The sequence below is a fragment of the Schistocerca cancellata genome, chromosome 10 (assembly GCF_023864275.1).
Source record: "Schistocerca cancellata isolate TAMUIC-IGC-003103 chromosome 10, iqSchCanc2.1, whole genome shotgun sequence".
Classification (NCBI taxonomy): domain Eukaryota; kingdom Metazoa; phylum Arthropoda; class Insecta; order Orthoptera; family Acrididae; genus Schistocerca; species Schistocerca cancellata.
Genome location: NC_064635.1, coordinates 160,687,691 through 160,706,361, shown reverse-complemented (window position 1 = coordinate 160,706,361; position 18,671 = coordinate 160,687,691). Strand labels below are relative to the sequence as shown.

At 41.8% G+C, this 18,671-nt stretch overlaps 1 protein-coding gene across 1 annotated transcript in view; it reads right to left on the bottom strand.

Annotated features, from left to right (window-relative positions):
- LOC126106212 (poly [ADP-ribose] polymerase tankyrase-2-like) overlaps window positions 1–18,671 on the bottom strand; it is a 129,663-nt gene that overhangs the window by 72,811 nt on the left and 38,181 nt on the right. Inside the window, exon 2 of the mRNA XM_049912443.1 lies at window positions 7,093–7,657. Coding sequence (XP_049768400.1) covers window positions 7,093–7,657 — 565 coding nt within the window. The remainder of the gene's footprint in view (window positions 1–7,092; window positions 7,658–18,671) is intronic.

Here is an 18,671-nt window from a genome sequence, read left to right as displayed (position 1 = left end):
CGGGGGCGGTTACAAGGGTAGGAGCCAGAGGGTAGGGAAGGTGGTTTGGGGATTTCATAGGGATGAACTAAGAGGTTACGAAGGTTAGGTGGACGGCGGAAAGACACTCTTGGTGGAGTGGGGAGGATTTCATGAAGGATGGATCTCATTTCAGGGCAGGATTTGAGGAAGTCGTATCCCTGCTGGAGAGCCACATTCAGAATCTGATCCAGTCCCGGAAAGTATCCTGTCACAAGTGGGGCACTTTTGTGGTTCTTCTGTGAGAGGTTCTGGGTTTGAGAGGATGAGGAAGTGGCTCTGGTTATTTGCTTCTGTACCAGGTCGGGAGGGTAGTTGCGGGATGCGAAAGCTGTTGTCAGGTTGTTGGTGTAATGCTTCAGGGATTCCGGACTGGAGCAGATTCGTTTGCCACGAAGACCTAGGCTGTAGGGAAGGGACCGTTTGATGTGGAATGGGTGGCAGCTGTCGTAATGGAGGTACTGTTGCTTGTTGGTGGGTTTGATGTGGACGGACGTGTGAAGCTGGCCATTGGACAGGTGAAGGTCAACATCAAGGAAAGTGGCATGGGATTTGGAGTAGGACCAGGTGAATCTGATGGAACCAAAGGAGTTGAGGTTGGAGAGGAAATTCTGGAGTTCTTCTTCACTGTGAGTCCAGATCATGAAGATGTCATGAATAAATCTGTACCAAACTTTGGGTTGGCAGGCCTGGGTAACCAAGAAGGCTTCCTCTAAGTGACCCATGAATAGGTTGGCGTACGAGGGGGCCATCCTGGTACCCATGGCTGTTCCCTTTAATTGTTGGTATGTCTGGTTTTCAAAAGTGAAGAAGTTGTGGGTCAGGATGAAGCTGGCTAAGGTAATGAGGAAAGATGTTTTAGGTAGGGTGGCAGGTGATCGGCGTGAAAGGAAATGCTCCATCGCAGCGAGGCCCTGGACGTGCGGGATATTTGTGTATAAGGAAGTGGCATCAATGGTTACAAGGATGGTTTCTGGGGGTAACGGATTGGGTAAGGATTCCAGGCGTTTGAGAAAGTGGTTGGTGTCTTTGATGAAGGATGGGAGACTGCTTGTAATGGGTTGAAGGTGTGAACGTATCTCTGCCTACATAGATCCATCTGAGATCTTGATATTCATACAGTGTACTATTACTCTACTTTTTACCTACTTGACCCTCTGCTGCTTTTACTATTTTATATCTCAAAGTTACCCATTCTTCTTCTACTGTACTCCTTTGCTGTGTTCTTGTCAATCGTTCCCTAATGCTCCCTCTGAAACTCTCACAATCTCTGGTTCTTGCAGTTTATCCAGGTCCGTTCTCCTTAAATTCCTGCCTTTTTGCAATTTCTTCAGTTTTAATCTACAGTTCATAACCAATAAATTGTGGGCAGAAACCACAACGGCCCCTGGAAATGTCTTACAATTTAAAATCTGGTCCAAAAATCTCTGTTACCAATTTATAATCATTCTGAGACATTCCAGTGTCTCTAGGTCTCTTCCACGTATACAACTTTCTTTCATGATTCTTAAACCAAGTACTAGCAATGATCTGTGCAAAATTACTATCGAACTCCATTCTATTAAATTTTCATCTCCCTTGACTTTTATTTTTGTCTCATTGTACATTTCTTCAATCTCCTCATCATCTGCAGAACTAGTTAGCATATAAACTTGCATTACTGTGGCGGGTGTGGGCTTTGTGTGTATCTTGGCTACAATAATGTGCTTACTATGCTGTTCATAGTAGCTTATCCACATTTGTATTTTCTTGTTTATTCTTGTTTCATTATTAAACCTACTCCTGCATTACCCCTATTTGATTTTGTATTTATATCCCTGTATTCACCTGACCATAAGTCCTGCTCCTCCTGCCACTGAACTTCACAAACTCCCACTATATCAAAATTTAACCTGTCCATTTCCCTTTTAAAATTTTCTGACCTACCAACCTGATTAAGGGCTCTGACATTTCATGCTCTTATCTGCAGAATGCCAGTTTTGTTTCTCCTGGTAACATTTTCCTGAGTAGTTCCTGCCCAGAAATGCAAATCAGGACTATTTTACTCTGGAATATTTTACCCAAGAGGATGCCACCATGATTTAAACATAGGGTATAGCTGAACGCTCTTGGGGAAAATTACAGCTGTAGTTTCCTCTTGCTTTCAGCTGCTCGCAGTAAGGCCAGAACAGTCAATAATCCAGACTGTTGTCCCTGCAACCACTGAGAAGGCTGCTGCCCCTTTTCAGGAACCACATGTTTGTCTGGCCTCTCAACAGATTCCACTCTGTTGTGGTTGCACCTACTGGCTATCTGTATCGCTGAGACATACAAGCCTCCCAATCAATGGCAAGGTCCCCTTGTAACTCAGTACCACCCAGGACTTAAGTAACTGAATTACATTCTCCACGAGCATTTCGACTACCTTTCGTCGTGCCCTGAAATAAGAAATGTCCTGCCCACTATCCTTCAACTACTCCCACAGTGGTATTCCACCATCCACCGAACCTACATAATATATTTGTCCATCCTTACACAACCCCTGCTCCCAGCCCCGTACCCCTAGACCTAGATGCAGGACCTGTCCCATACATCCTCCCACCACCACCTACTCCAGTCTGGTCACTAAAATCACCTGTCCCACCGAAGCCAGGGCTACCTGTGAAACAATTCATGTGATCTACAACCTAAGCTGCAACCACTGTGCTGCATTGTATGTGGGCATAACAACCAACAAGCTGTCTGTCCGCATGAATGGCCCCTGACAAACTGCGGCCAAGAAATAAATGGACCACCCTGTTGCTGAACATGCTGCCAAACATGACATCCTCCATTTCAGTAACTGCTTCACAGCCTTTGCCACATGGATCCTTCCCGTGAACACCAGATTTTCTGAATTGTGCAGGTGGTAACTCGCTGCCCTTTTCTGCTACTCCCCCCCCCCCCCCCCCCCCCCGCACTCCCTTCCACATCTCTCCCTAGTGATCACATGGATCCTTTCCACGAACAAACACCAGCTTTTCTGAACTGCGCAGGTGGTAACCCGCTGTCCTTTTCCACTACCTCCCCCCCCCCCCTCTCCTCCCACATCTCTCCCCAGCCCTCCGTCTAACCTGCAGCACTTCACTTTCTGCCGCTCCCACCACACTATCCCACCCCAGCCTCATAAGAGGGACAACTACCTAGTTGCCACTCCCATCATGCACAGGTGCTGCTGCTCGCAGTGTGGTTGTAGTTGTCTGAGACTGCAGCCGTGTGTGTGTGTGTGTGTGTGTGTGTGTGTGTGTGTGTGTGTACATCTACTGTTGACGAAGGCCTTAATGGCCAAAAGCTTCCTCTATGACAGTCTTTCTGTTGTGCCTATCTGCAACTCAGCATCTCCACTATATGGTGAGTAGTAACTTCCCTTTTCATAATATTGTTGCATTCCATCCTGGATTTTCCACTGTTTGATTTTTGCCTGATGGCTTTTCTTCGATGCTAACCCAGTGCTGTTTTTCTTTGCTACTGTTTTCTTTCGTGTCACTACTCTATGTCCGTCCTTCTTTCTCTTCTTTCCTGTGTTTCTCTTGTTGCCTACAGACCACACTGCATGCTCTACTTCTGAGCCACAATGTATCAACAGTTTCGGCTGTGCACAACAGACAGCTACAAGACCACTCTGATTGTTGGTGCAGAGTCTTATGTCCCACATTACTCCCACTGATGTAATTAATCCTATACTTTTCAATTAATCACTCTCCCTGCCTCAGTCTCTGGTATTTTCACAAGCTATTTCCCACACCTTTGCGGTGCCACACGATCTTATATCTCATTCTATGAACCCCTCCCCACCCCCCCACTCTTTCTCTATTCTACCCCAGTCTGCACCCACTAATTCCACCTCATCCTGTCACATTGCCGTCCCCCTTCTTCACACTAACCCATCCTCAAACCTGCTACTCACAGTAATCCATAGTTTTTTATTATTTATTCTCCACTTTGATCCTTGTGACTTCTCATGAATTTTAGTGAGTTTCCACCTTTTGCTATCATCGACTCCCTCCTTTTCGTGAATTGTATTTGGTGTATTTTTGTGAACTTTATCAGATGTAATTCTACATTATTTCAGTGATTTTTCACATTTTTTCCACCACCATGAATTCCTGCTCCTTCCATCTGCATCAAGACAGAAAAATTTCCTTATGCCAACCAGATACCAGTCCCACATACTGTTCCAGCATTGCTGCTTGACTCATGCAATCCCCCAAAATGGCCTTACCATCAAATTACCCATCTTTGGCTGTCAACCCTCCTTCCACAATGACCTCCACCTTTTCAGATTCCGCCAATCCTTAGCCCTCACCAACATAGTCCTGCAAAGCCACATCAACCAAGCCCAAACCTTATTGCAGTACCTTCTCTCCATCCACAAAATTCTCCTGCTATACAATCTCAAATTCCTGAAACCCATAAGACACATCTAAATTCTTGCCCTGGAGGAACTTGAGCAACATGCACAACACCACTTCAAAAAGCTCTCCATCCTGCTCAGCTCCTACTCCCGCCTTGGAGTACCACGGCCCACCACTTCTACAACAACCTCCAAATCTCCACCACGACCCCTCATAGCTGACCTACTACACATACCCCACCTTCCAAAACTCCCCCCTGCCACCACACAGCATCCAGAATCCAAACAGACCCGTAACACAGTGATGAACCTTTCCTTCAGAAGCCTTAGTGCCACAGAATTATCAATCCTTTCCAAAGGCCTCACCTTTTGCCCCAATCCTAAATGCAATCATGCAGGACTTGTTAAAAGAGCTTCTCTCCTTCTCCCAGTCTATACAGTGGAAATACTTTTTCGCCATCAACCCTACCCATCAGACTCAATCAAAGACCAATATTGAATCCTAACTAACTCAGTTCACTCTTCCATCCAACTGTGATCCACTGCCACTGTCCCCAAACTTTTCAGAATTTCTTAACCTTGAACCTTGTCCCACCATAATTCCCCAATTCCCTCAGCATGCAAAATAACCTTACATACACAGAAAGAACCACAGTCCACACTCTAAAAACTGATCCCAACCTTATAATCCTACCTGTGGACAAAGGCTCCACCACTGTTGTTTTGAACCACAAGGATTACCTGGCAGAAGGACTCTTGTGAGCTGTCAGATATTTCCATCTACAAACCTTGCCACAGTAACCCCAATCCAGAAATCCAGCAGGATCTCCAGTTGCTACTCAAATCTTTAGGCCCATCCCAGAACCTCTCCCCAGAGTCCATCTCTCTACTTGCCTCTACCACTCCCTGCACTCCTACCTTCTACATGCTTCCTAAAGCCCATAAACCTAACCTCCCAGGATGCCCCATTGTGGCCGGTTACTGTGCCTACACTGAGAGAATCTCTGCTCTACCCTCTTATTTCACCTTGTCGTCAGAGCTGAATCGCTTTCCAGCCAAATGTTCTTTTAACCTGGGTAAGAGGTGATAGTCACTGGGTGCCAAGTCAGGACTATAGTGTGGGTGGGTGATAATGTTCCACTGAAACTGTTGCAGGAGAGCAACGGTTTGCTGAGCAATGTGTGGGCGAGCATTGTCATGGAGAATGTGTGTGTATGCCCTTGCTCAACATTCCTCTTCCCCGGTTCTGAATTGTCCGTTTGAGTTTTTTCAGAGTCTCACAGTACCTGTCAGAGTTAATTGTAGTCACAGCAATTCAGCTCAGACAACGAGGTGAAAGAAGAGGTTCACAACTTTCTGAACAGCATGGTGGCGAGCTGGTATGGCATGGCCATACGAAAACTGCCACAGCGTCTACAGAAATGCATCGATAGAAATGGTGATTATGTTGAAAAATAGCTAAATGTTCAAGCTGTAAACTGATGTAAACCATTGTAGAAATACACAGGTCTATGTACTTACAAAAAAAATAGGAGACCTTACTTTTGGGATTACCCTTGTAATCTCCATAAAACAGGATAATATTTTAGAGACAAGATATAAAGAGTTGCAGAATACCAAACTTTAAGTTCCGATGAAAACAAATGTAGCTCCCTGCAAATTAAAAGAGCGCCAGTCTGGGAATCACCAGTCAGTACCTCCCTAACTTCACAGAAACTTTTTCTGCATATATTATGGAACTAGCACTCTTGGAAGGAAGGATATTGTGGAGAAATGGCCCAACCACAGTCTAGGGAACTGTTTTAAGAATGAATGTCAACTCTGCAGTGGAGTGCTCACAAGTCCAAAACTTCCTGGAAAAGTAAAAGTAAAGTTGTGAGGGCAGATCACGAGTCATGTTTGGATGTTTACCAAGAGGGTAATCACAAAATAAAATTCAGTGAGACGAGTGTCATATAAAAAAAATTGCATTATCATGCATGCGTGTATAGAGAGGCTATTGAGATTTATAAACAATCTAATAATTTTAACAGAACAGAGGAAGGTGTTTAATTACATAAATGTGGATGTCATGTTGCACTGTAAGAATGGCGATTGATTACTTTCAATCAAGAATGTTGGCATTACCAGAGATAATCTCTTAACCTATGTCACATGATGGACTGTGGTACCCTCTACACTGCTTATACATTCGGTGCTCCCTCAAGTTCCTGCTGCAGTTTGCTGTTTCACCTCTGAATGTCTCCTGCAGTTGGAGATGAAATGTTTTATACATCAACTGAGGCTTATTGACCTGGAAGTTTTAAGTGGAGTCAGTAACAGCTGTGAAAGCCTACACTGTATGAGGTATATATGTCTAGGAAGCTAGTTTTTTGTGTGAAGAAAACTGTGCAAAAATTCTGCTACAACCATATAAAATGTCTTGCACAAGAATAATGGGAAATAAATATGAGAGAGAAAAGTTGTCCACTGTAACTGTTTCCTCACCCCATTTACAAATGGAATATGACATACAGTCACAAATACTGACACCTAGTACTACTTACTATCCACTGTATAATAAAAATGCTCCTGGAAATGAAAATGGAAATCCCTAACTCACTGTTCAGTAAAGAGTACATCCTGCAGCACATTTTATAGTGATTAATACAGTACAGATGTCGGTAATTTTCCTCAGGCTGTCTTTTAGGACAGTCACAAACCTGGTCGAAGCGAGCATGCGATTGAGTTCCATGAATTCTTCTGGGTTGTTTCGTACTGCCTCTGCCCATCCTTCTGTGTCCATCACCCTGGTGAGGTTAGCCTCGAGGAAGTGCCCAGCAGTTTCCTTCAAACGTGGGCAGGAATGGCGCAATGCAAGCAACGCACTCGACACGACATTCTCCACGGCCAGATCTATGACCAGCTGTAGTTCACACTGTGCCTTCAAGTCGAGAACGCAATATTTGTCTGCGACCACCAAGAGCTGTGTTGCCATACTGCAAAGCTGAGGAACACAGTCCTTGTACATAAACAGCAGCAGCTGCTGCAGCACCTTTGGCTCAACATCTGTGACGACGATGCGACTGCTGCTGGCCTCCACTGTGTCGTGGGTCAGCATTGCAGCGAACACTGGGCTTTTGGCCACCAAGACAGACCTGTGTACCACCAGCTGTGTTTCTCCCACTACCAAAGTTATGAGCGCCACATCTCTCGCCTCCAGGAGACCACCAAAGTCACACGTCTGAGTGTTTGGATTCTTTTTTAACTCAGACATCTTTGCTGAACCTGAAACACCAAACACACAAAGCTTATGCTGTTATTTGTCCTTAAAAAGTTGAACCCTTAAAAACATAAGCTCATGTTAACAAGTTGAAGGGTTGAAACTCACTAGGAACATTCCAATATAACTTACAGGAGTTAAGCACCAATACTTCTATTTTGATATCAAATGTATTGATATCTAAATCTACATCTATACTCTGCAAACCACTGTGTGGCACACAAGAACAGTACCAGTTGTTAGGGTTTCTTCCTTTTCCATTCACTTATAGAACGCGGGAAGAATGATTGTTTGAATGTCATTGTGCATGCAGTAATTATTCTAATCTTATCCTCACGATCCCTCTGTGACGGGATACATAGTATATCCCTAGAGTAATCACTTAATGCCAGTTCTTGAAACTTTGTTAATTGACTTTCTCGGGATAGTTTATGTTTATCTTCAAGAGTCTTCCAGTTCAGTTCCTTCAGTATCTCTGACACACTCCCACATATCAAACAAACCTGTGACCACTCGTGCTGCCCTTCTCTGTATATGTTCAATATCTCGTATTAGTCCTATTGGTATGGGCCCCACACACTTGAGCAATATTCTAGGACGAGTTGCACGAGTGATTTGTAAGCAATATCTTTTGCACACTGATTGCACCTCCCCAATATCCTACCAATAAACCGAATTGTAGCATGTGCTTTACCCCACGACTGAAAATATGTGATCCTTCCATTTCATATCCCTACAAAGTGTTACACCGAGGTATTTGTATGAGTTGGCCAATTCCAACAGTGGCTCATTGATATTATAGTCATAGGTCACTACATTTCTTCATTTTGTGAAGTGCAGAATTTTACATTTTTGAACATTTAGAACAAGTTGCCAATCTCTGCACCATGTTGAAATCTTATCGATATCTGACTGAATATTTATGCAGATTCTCTCAGATAGTACTTCATTATAGGTAACTGCATCATCTACCAAAAGCCTGATTTTACTATTAATATTGACTACAAGGTCATTAATATACAACACGAACAGCTTAGGTCCAAAGACACTTCTCTGGGCCACAACCAAAGTTTCTTCTACTTCTGATGACGATTCTCAGCCAAGATAACATGTTGCATCCTCCCTACCAAGAAGTCCTCAGTCCAATCACAAATTTCACTTCATACCTCATATTATTGTACTTCTCACAATAAGCTTCGGTGTGGTACTGAGTCAAATGCTTTTTGGAAATCAAGAAATACTGCATCTACCTGATTGCCTTGATCCACAGCTTTCAGAATGTCAAGTGTGAAAAGGATGAGATGGGTTCCACATGATCAATGCTTTTAAAGTCCATGCCTGTTGGCATTGAGGAGGTCTGTTGAATATACCTCATTATGTTTGAGCTCAGAATATATTCTAAGATTCTACAACAAATTGATGACAAGGATATTGAACGGTAGTTTTGTGGATCACATCTACTGCCTTTCTTGGAGATGGGTGTGACCTGTATCTTTTTCCAAGAACTGGGTACAGTTTTTTGAGGAATCTTTGATAGATTATAGTTAGGAGAGGACTAACTCAGCTGCAAATTCAGTATAGAATCTGATAGGGATTCCATTGGGGCCTGGAGCTTTGTTCAATTTTAACGATTTCAGCTGTTTCTCAACACCACTGACACTAATACTTAGTTCATTCATCTTTTCAGAGGTATGAGGATTAAATGGGCAATTCTCCTCAGTTTTCCTTTGTAAGGGAACGTTTGAAAATGGAGTTAGGAATTTCAGATTTTGCTTTGCCACCCTCAGTTTCAGTTCGTCTCATTCACTAGAAACTGGACCCTAACTTTGGTGCCACTAACAGCTTTTACATAAGACCAGAATTTGTCTGGATTTTGTGAAATGTTGTTTGACAATATTCTGCTATGGTAATCATTGAAAGCATGATGCATTGCTCTCTTGACAGCCGAACGTGTTTCATTCAACATCTGTCTATCTACAGCCCTACACTTCGTTTTACACATATTATGCAGTAATCTCTGTTCCTTTAGAATTTTCTTTACCATGACTGTACACAGTGGAGGTTCTCTCACATTATGAACTGTTCTATGGAGTACATATCTATCCAGTGTGTGGCCAACTATTCTTTCAAACTTGAACCAGAGTTCCTCTACATGTTCCCAACCTGTGCTGAAAGTTTCAAACTCTTCATTGAGATATGATGTAACTGATTTTTTATCTAATTTATTGAACATTTGCTTGTTTTAGTTGTCCTTTGTATTTCGGTAACCACTGATGCCACAACCGCATGGACATCCTCAAAGAGGTCAGGTCTATTTGTTGCTAGTAGATCCAATATATCAACCGGGTTCCTATCTATCTGTTCTAGGTAGTTTTCAGAGACAGCATTTAGTAAAGTTTCACATGATGTCTTATCATGCCACCACTAACAAAACCACAATTTTTCCTATTAATTTTCATATGATTAAAAGTCTTTCCAATGATTACAGTACGATTGGGGAACTTAGGTACAAGTGACCTGAGGTTTTCTCTGATGTTTTCAGTTACATCAGGAGATGAGTCTGGTGGCAATACTTGTAACCCAGCTTCTTCAACAACTCAGATTTTATTTAGAAACATGTCACAGAAAGTGACAGTGCCTGACTTTTCTGGAAATGCGCACAACAAAAGCTCCTGCAGATGTATACCTATTGGCTAACACAGCACTCCAGAAGCTTTTCATGTAACTCACCATTTCGTGCAGAAGAAAACTACACATAGGTTCAACTGAGAAGCATTCAAATACGAATCGTGTTCTCATTGCACTTGTATGCAGTTGGCTTGTACACTGAATAACAGAACTGTCGGCTGAATGGTGAATGAAGACAGTACCGTAGTACGTAGACAGTCAAGCCTGTGTGCAAGCCAAATGTCAGAAGCAGGTAACACCTAACAACAGGTCTAAATCACAGTCTAGGTGAAAACCACATAAGGCAGAGTCATCGTCAACAGGCTGGTTGTGGCAAGTGAGACTGTGGTGGTCTGCAGCAGGCCTTGAATCTGCCATGGGTGTTCTGCAACAAAATCTGGAGCTGGCCAAAGTATCCTTCTGCACTGTGCCTGTGGACCTCACTAGACATACATATAATTATACCGACCGATCCATTGATATGTCTGGCAGAATTACAAAAATTACCAAGTACTCAATAAAGTCACAGCATTATAAGAAATCTCAAACTTCTGGTCTTGAAAGTTTCGACAGTATGGTAGAAAATAATAACTTTTCAATACTAGTTAAATGAAAATTAATATGTTTGAATTATTTATGTGGACATTTCACTAATACATGAGTAATGGGGATTCCATGCAATGAAATGAGACATTTGTTTAACATTTTAATATGTTTCAATTTAATTTATATTGAAGCAGATAGTCTTTCTGTGACCATAAAACATTATTAGCCTAAATATAATTTTAGTAAAATAAAATTACAGAAATGTTATTCAGTACTCTGTAAATAAGTGAAAATAGTTGTATGATGGAACTGGACTATGACAGGATATACAATCTATCTGTGGTAACACAGTATCAAAATCTGTAAAATTACACTCTAGACTGTGAAATTTTTTGTGCTTTATACGTTTAGCCAGTAATTCGATGTGCAACAATATTCTTTTACTACCATCAGTTATGGGACAGTCATGATGACAAAGTAGAACTAGAGTAAAACAGTTTCATTTTAATGTGTTTTATTTTGAATATTAATGAAAATATTCAAGCTTATGAAATAACACTGATTGCTGCGCAAGGGAATGAGAATCTTTGTTCAAGGTCAGTATCAGGTATATACATACAACACTAGATCAATATCAGACCTTGGCACTCAGAGAGTATTATCAGCTTTAATCGCAAATTTATTGTCTGTACCATTCTTTAGAAAGAATATCATTTCTTGTTCAGCAATGTCTACTGTTATAACTTGTTCTATGAAGTGTTTAATTTACTTCTTTGGTTCCAAATTTAACAACAAAGAAATCCACATGAATACCTTTCTTTCTGTTATCCATTTGACCACGGCCTTCATTATTTAGTGTGTGCCCTGGAATCACTGTTGCAACTTTCCCTCAAACATACATGAATTCAAAAGGATTTTCGGCTATGGGCTGACCTTTATTAATTAATATGTGAGTGTATAAGGCATCCAAACAATGTACAGAGCGTCACATACTGCATGGATATCATGCACAGCCACACTGAAGAAAGTGTTAAGCTGTTCAACTTGATCCTTAAGGCATAATTTCACCACAGATGAATTTCTCTTCTTCATCGCTCTGGGCGGCTAGGATATATGGACGCGACTTCATAGTATGGAATAGATGGCAGCTGTCATATCCGCCCACCAACCTGCAACCCAAAATATAAGCTTTTTACTTACTTTTATCTTTGATCTCATTGTGTTTTCACATCACTTTCAGTTTCACTATCAGCCTACTCCCTCAGGTTTCATCTTATTTCCTCATACTTCATTCATTCCGTCCCTTTTGTGATGTTTCCCTTGCATTTTGGCATATTTTTGCGAATTCCTTTGTACATATTTCTGTGTTACTAATGTATTTTTATCCTCATCCTCCACCATGGATCTTTGCTCCTTCCATTTAAACCAATACAGAAATGTTTCCTTTTTCCTATTAAGAACCCAGTCCCACATATTGTTCCTGCATTGTTACTTGGCTCATGGAATCCACATTCCCAAGTGACCTTACCATCGAATTTCCCATCTCCGGTTTCAACCCCTCCTTTCACAATGACCTCAATCTGTTCAGATTCCAGCAGTCCTTAACCCTCACCAACTCAGTCCTGCAAAACTATGGCCCAAACCTCCTTGCAATATCTCCTCTCCATCATAAAACTTTTCTGCTTTGCAGTCCCAAATTCCTGTATTGCATCTCTTACATCTCCAGGATCTAGAGGAGCATGCACAATGTCATCTCAAAAAACTTCCCAACCTCTTCACTAATTACTCTCACCCCGGACTACTACTATACACCATCTCTACAACAGCCTCCAAATCTCCCCAACATCCCCTCACAGCCGACAAACCTTGCTTCGCTGACCTACATTTACCCCATACTCAAAAACTCCCTCCCACCACCATCCAGAATCTATGCAGTTAAACACAATCATGAACCTTTCCTCCAAAAGCATTAGTCCAACAAAAGTATGAATCTTTCCCAGAGGCCTTACCTTTTGCCCCACTCTAAAATTCAGTCATGCAAGACTTGTTAAAGATCTCCTCTCCTTCTCCCAGTCCCTACAGCAGAAACATTTTTTCACCACCAACCATATCTCAGACTCAACCAATCAATGTTGAGCCCTGCCTGACTAGTTCACTCCTCCATCCTACCATGACCCACCCCTACTGCCCCATTAACTTTTCAAATTTCTTAACCTCGAACCTTGTCTCACAATCATTCCTCAAATCCCTCAACATGCAAGCTAACCTTCTATCTGCAGAAAGAACTGCAATCCACACCTAAAAACTGATCCCCATCTTATAATCCTACCTGATGACGGCTCCACTACCGTTGTTGTGAACCGCAGGGGTTACTAGGCAGAAGGACTCCACCAGCTGTCAGATTTGTCCACCTATAAACACTGACACTGTGACCCTATTTCAGAAATCCAGCAGTCTCTCCTCACAGGCCCATCCCAGAACATCTGCCTGAAGTCCATTTCTCTGCTCACCCCTACCACTCCCCACACGCCTACCTCCTGCATGCTTCATAAGTTTAGAAGCCCAACCACCCAAGACACCCCATTGTGGCTGGTTACCGTATTTACTCGAATCTAAGCCGCACTTTTTTTCCGGTTTTTGTAATCCAAAAAACCGCCTGCGGCTTAGAATCGAGTGCAAAGCAAGCGGAAGTTCTGAAAAATGTTGATAGGTGCCGCCACAACTAACTTCTGCCGTCGAATATATGTAGCGCTACACAGGCATCCTTTGTACGCACAAAGATAAATACTGGCGCCAAAACCTCTGCGACAGTAAATAAAATGAAAAAAAAAATAAAATAAAATAAAATAAAATAAAATAAAAAAAAAAAAAAAAAGAAATTGGAAGACGAGTTTTTTTTCTCCGCCCGAGTTTCGCCCACTGCTTTTTCATACATTATCCAACGAAGTAAATACAAATTCCGTATTGTTCATCTTCGAGTTTCAATGTACTACGAAAATCCGACTGGTAATACTGGGATTTTTGTCAATATGGCCAACTCTATGTCCTGAATTTTTTCCTACCTGTGAGAAGAGATGGTTGCTAATAGGAACCTGATGAAATGTGAATCACATGCAGTATTCTCTTCACCATAAGAATAATACGAATATAAACATTTTGCCATGTATTCTTTCGTGTTTGCTTCTATCTCATTTAAATCCTGTCTGCCAAATAAACTACGAAACTAGAGTGAGACAACAGCAAACGCGGAAGAATATACGTATCGTGTCATGTTTATATTCATATTACTCTTATGCCTAATAGTGATACAGTCAGAAATGAAGCACGGCAACTGACTAGATTTTTAAATCTAAGATGACTAATTTCTGTGCAGAATTTGATGTACTAAAGAAGCGGCTGCAAAGAGTTTCAAACAGAGAAAAATTTTCGCCAAACTCTCGTTCAGAACATGTTCTATCATACGCAGTCTATTATTTGGTTCTTGTTGATCATTATCAAAGAAAGCAGCAGTGTAAGTAACAACAAATAGCAGTCTCTTGCCATTGTTTCGCTAATGAGACGATTCCTCTCTTTTTTTTAATTGTAGGCGGCGGTAGCGCGCACAAAAGCAAGCCATGCCGCGAGCAGCGACAGGCCGTAAACACGCACTATCGAATGCGTCAAACAATGCACGACACAGTATAGTAATGCATTTTCAGCTTAGAGTGACTGACGTAAACACCTATATCATAGAAAACGGCACTTATCAGATCAAAGCAAAATAAGCAATCGATTCAAACCAGACGAAGCACGTGAAAAAGGAAGGGTATCCGTATAAATACGGACGGAGCGCCTGACGCATAGCAATGGCTACCTGGTAAAGCTTAACTGCTAAGCTTTCGACTCGAACCAAACTACTGTAGCTGTATCGTCATTCATTCGACCTCAATTGTGTCTCATATTACAATGGACCAACTTTGTTTCGATTTGGAGGTGCGGCCTAAAACTTTTCTCTCCCCTTGAATTTCGAGTCTCAAATTTCAGGTGCGGCTTAGATTTGGGAATTTTTTTTTTCCCTTTATTTCGAGTCTCATTTTTCAGGTGCGGTTTAGATTCGAGTGCGGCTTAGATTCGAGTAAATACGGTATCTTGCCCCCATTGAATCTCTGCTCTCCTAAACACCTTCAGCCTTTTATCCACAACCTACCTGTAAGAGATACCAACCACCGACTCTCCACAGTTCCTGTTCCTTTACCACATGGCGCCCTGCTTGTCACTATTAATGACACCGCCCTTTGCACTATCATTCCTAATGCGCAGTCTTGCCATTATTGAGCACTACCTTTTCCAATGTCCGGAGGATTCCCAACCTACAACCTCCTTCCTCGTCACCATGACCAACTATAACCTCATCTACAGTTACTTCTCCTTCGAAAGCATCACCTCTAAACAAATCTGGAGTACGGCAATGGGTATCTGCACGGCACCATCCCATGCTAATCTACTCGTGGGCCATCTAGTATAATCCTTCCTGCCAAAAACACCAAACCCCTCAGCTCGTTCAGATTCACTGATGAAATCTTCGGGATCTGGATCGAGGGCGATAACACCGTCCATATTCCTCCGTAACCTCTTGACACCTTCTCCCCCATTTGCTTCACCTGCTCCTCCTCAACCCGACAAGCCACCTTCATCAATGTTGACCTCTAAATCGAAGGAGGCTATGTCAGTATCTCCGTCCACATCATCAAATGTTACAACCACCAGCAATACTTCCACTTCGACAGCTGCCATCCATTCTATACTGAGAAGTACCTTCCAAACTGCCTAGCCACCTGTGGCATCGCATCTATACTGACGAGCAGTCTCTCTCAAAATACACCGAGGTACTCTGATACATCGATATGTTTATATTGCAATGATATTATTCTTATGTGTATTCTTTCTTTTGTGACTATGATCTTTGACGTACTTGTAACTCTGATTTTTGGGTGTGTAAGCGGTTATTAGAGAGTCAAGTCTTGGTTGTCATGTTGAAAAGACGCAAATTGTAGTCAGTTTATGAAATGTGAACTTTAACAGTGAGGAAGATATTTTCAAGTATGTTTTATATTGTGAAGTGATGTTGCAACAAAAGTAATAAAAAAGAAGTGTAACTTAAATTTAGAGTGCTGATTAGTATTTTACATCACCATTGTCCTAACTTGCAAAAGTTTAATCTTCAAGAATGGTTTATGAAACACATCTATAAAACTTTCGAATATTGCAGAATTACACCTAGTCCTCTTTGCATCCGAGCTTGGAATCATCACTACCTAGGTTTTCCACGATTGAGCCATGAGTTCACATTGAAACCAGTGTGGGAAACAAGAAAAGATGAATGTCTTGTTTATCCATTATTTCAAGAAATGACTTTATTAACTATGTTCTAATGAACCTGCCACATAATATAACTTTGTTGTTGCCAAAAAATGCAATATTTAGCATCGTGAGCAACACTACAATCATAATTAATTTTTGACCTTTGTTGTGGTAGGCTTGTTGGAAGCTGGACCACCGAGTTGCCCAGCACGCTGGCTAACACAAGCTTCGTCATTTCAATGACTGCTTCACATCCTGTGCCATCCAGATCCTTCCCACAAAACACAAGCTTTCTGAACTGCACAGGTGGGAACTCTCCCTTCCCATAACCCTCCTTGCCTCATCCTTCATTAGTCACTTCCTTCATTACTCACCTATTGCCTTCCCTGTTTACACTCCAGCACTACACAGCCTTCTATTCCACCAACACTCCCACAGTCTTTTTACTTCTCTCCTTTGCCGTCACCCCCACCCTCCTCCCAATCCTACATCTAACCTCCCAACTGCACGTAGCTGCCCTACCCTCTCCCACCTCATCCCTGTTGCTCCCACAAAGCAGCACTTTACTGCCATCCACCCCTACCCAGCTATCTTTCCCCCTCCCCACCCCAGCCCCTTCCATACCCCACCAGCCAGACTGCTTCTCCCATCATACACTGTTATTCACAGTCTGGCCTTGACAGCCAGAGACTATGATCAGGTGTGTGTGTGTGTGTGTGTGTGTGTGTGTGTGTGTGTGTGTGTGTGTGTGTGAGTGGGTGGGTTTTGTCTAATTCAGAAGAAGGCCTTTTGGCCAAAAGCTTCCCTGTTTAGTTGTTGTGCTTGTCTGTGACCCAACATCTCCACTATATAGTGAGTAGCAATCTATGCTTTTCATAATATTGTCAATATTCCATCCTCAATTTTCCTTCAAAGTTTACCTATAAGCTATCTTTGTAAACAATCAATGACTTGGGCACATTTTCTCAAACTTACATATTCTGTAGTAACATTAATTAACAAAATTGGAGATTAAACATTCACCTCTTGTTATAGATGTACAGCACTCCAAATAGGCTTTTAAAAGCATTTGAGAAAGCAGCCTATAATAAAATGCTAACTCACTTAACTTAGCAGAACTTGGTAACACCCTCACAGGTTACTGTCCATAAAGGATTCTCCCCACAGAAAGCATGACAGACTTTTACAAATGAAATGCTAGCCAGCTGAAAAAAGAAAATTATCCTGTTAGTATATTTTTTGGCCTTGTCAAAGTCTTTAACTGGGTGAATCACAAAATTCTACATGGAAAACTGAAGTATTACGGCTTTAAAGGCATTCCTCTAATATCAATAGAATATTAACTCTCTAACAGAAAGCATAGGATCTCCAATGTATCTTGTACATGAAAATAACATCAGAATTGGGGAACATACAATGCATAGTGCCACAGGGATTGACACTGGGCCCATTCTCAATTTTAAACTACATAAATTATTTCCCAATGGTTACAAAGGGCACTGCAAAAATTGTTATGTATGTCTATTACACAATCATACTAATCAAGAGTTCAAACTCAATCCTAGAAGACACAGCTCATAGGAGGGCTGAAGAGGCTTGCAGGTGATTCACAGCTAAGAGTTTTAAGTCTGAGTCTCACAAAGACTTGTATTCTGCAATTTCAAACAAGCAATAATGACATCTGGCACCAGTCTTAGATATTAATAGTCATACACTGAATGAGGCAAAATGTGTAAAATAACTTTGCCTCCAGCTATATAATAATTTTTAATGGAGTCGATATACGGATAAACTAATCAATTAGTTCTAGGAGCTTTTTGAATGATATGCTTCTACTGACTTCTGTCTTGGTATAGCTGTTCTCTCTCTCCACTGCATCCCCTATTACTCCTCTCCTCTTGAGAGCTTCATTATTCTGGTCTGTTGGGTTCTTACTAGGCTCCAAGTCAATCATTTCCCTAGTACCTCCGTATTGGTTAAAAACAGTCTTGGTTGCAATTTTAGTTTTTTATTTTTCAACGACGTGTTTCGCCTTGTTTAGGCATCTTCAGGTTATCTTTTCTAGATGGACGCGAGAGACACCAAGATCTGCATAACGCGTACCTCCATCTCCAAATCCTGAACACGGAGTTAGCGGCAGATGCTTTCGCTTCACATGACCTAACCAGTTCAGTCTTGCAGTGCTCATTCTTTCCTCTATCATTAAGGTCACCTGCAGGTGACTCTGTCCCACATGTCTGTATCTGACTCTCTTCTCTTTTATGTTTGACATAGGTCTCCAGACTGGATATCATGATTGGCAGAAGATATATTTTATACATGGTCTGTTTAGCTCTTAAAAGGTCTCCTTTGTCCCAGATTAGGTTTTGTACTTGATGGAAAGAGCTGGATCCTTTTGCTACTATGTTTAAAACTTCTAGTTTGGCACTTCCATCACTTGATATGACACTACCAAGAAACTGGAAA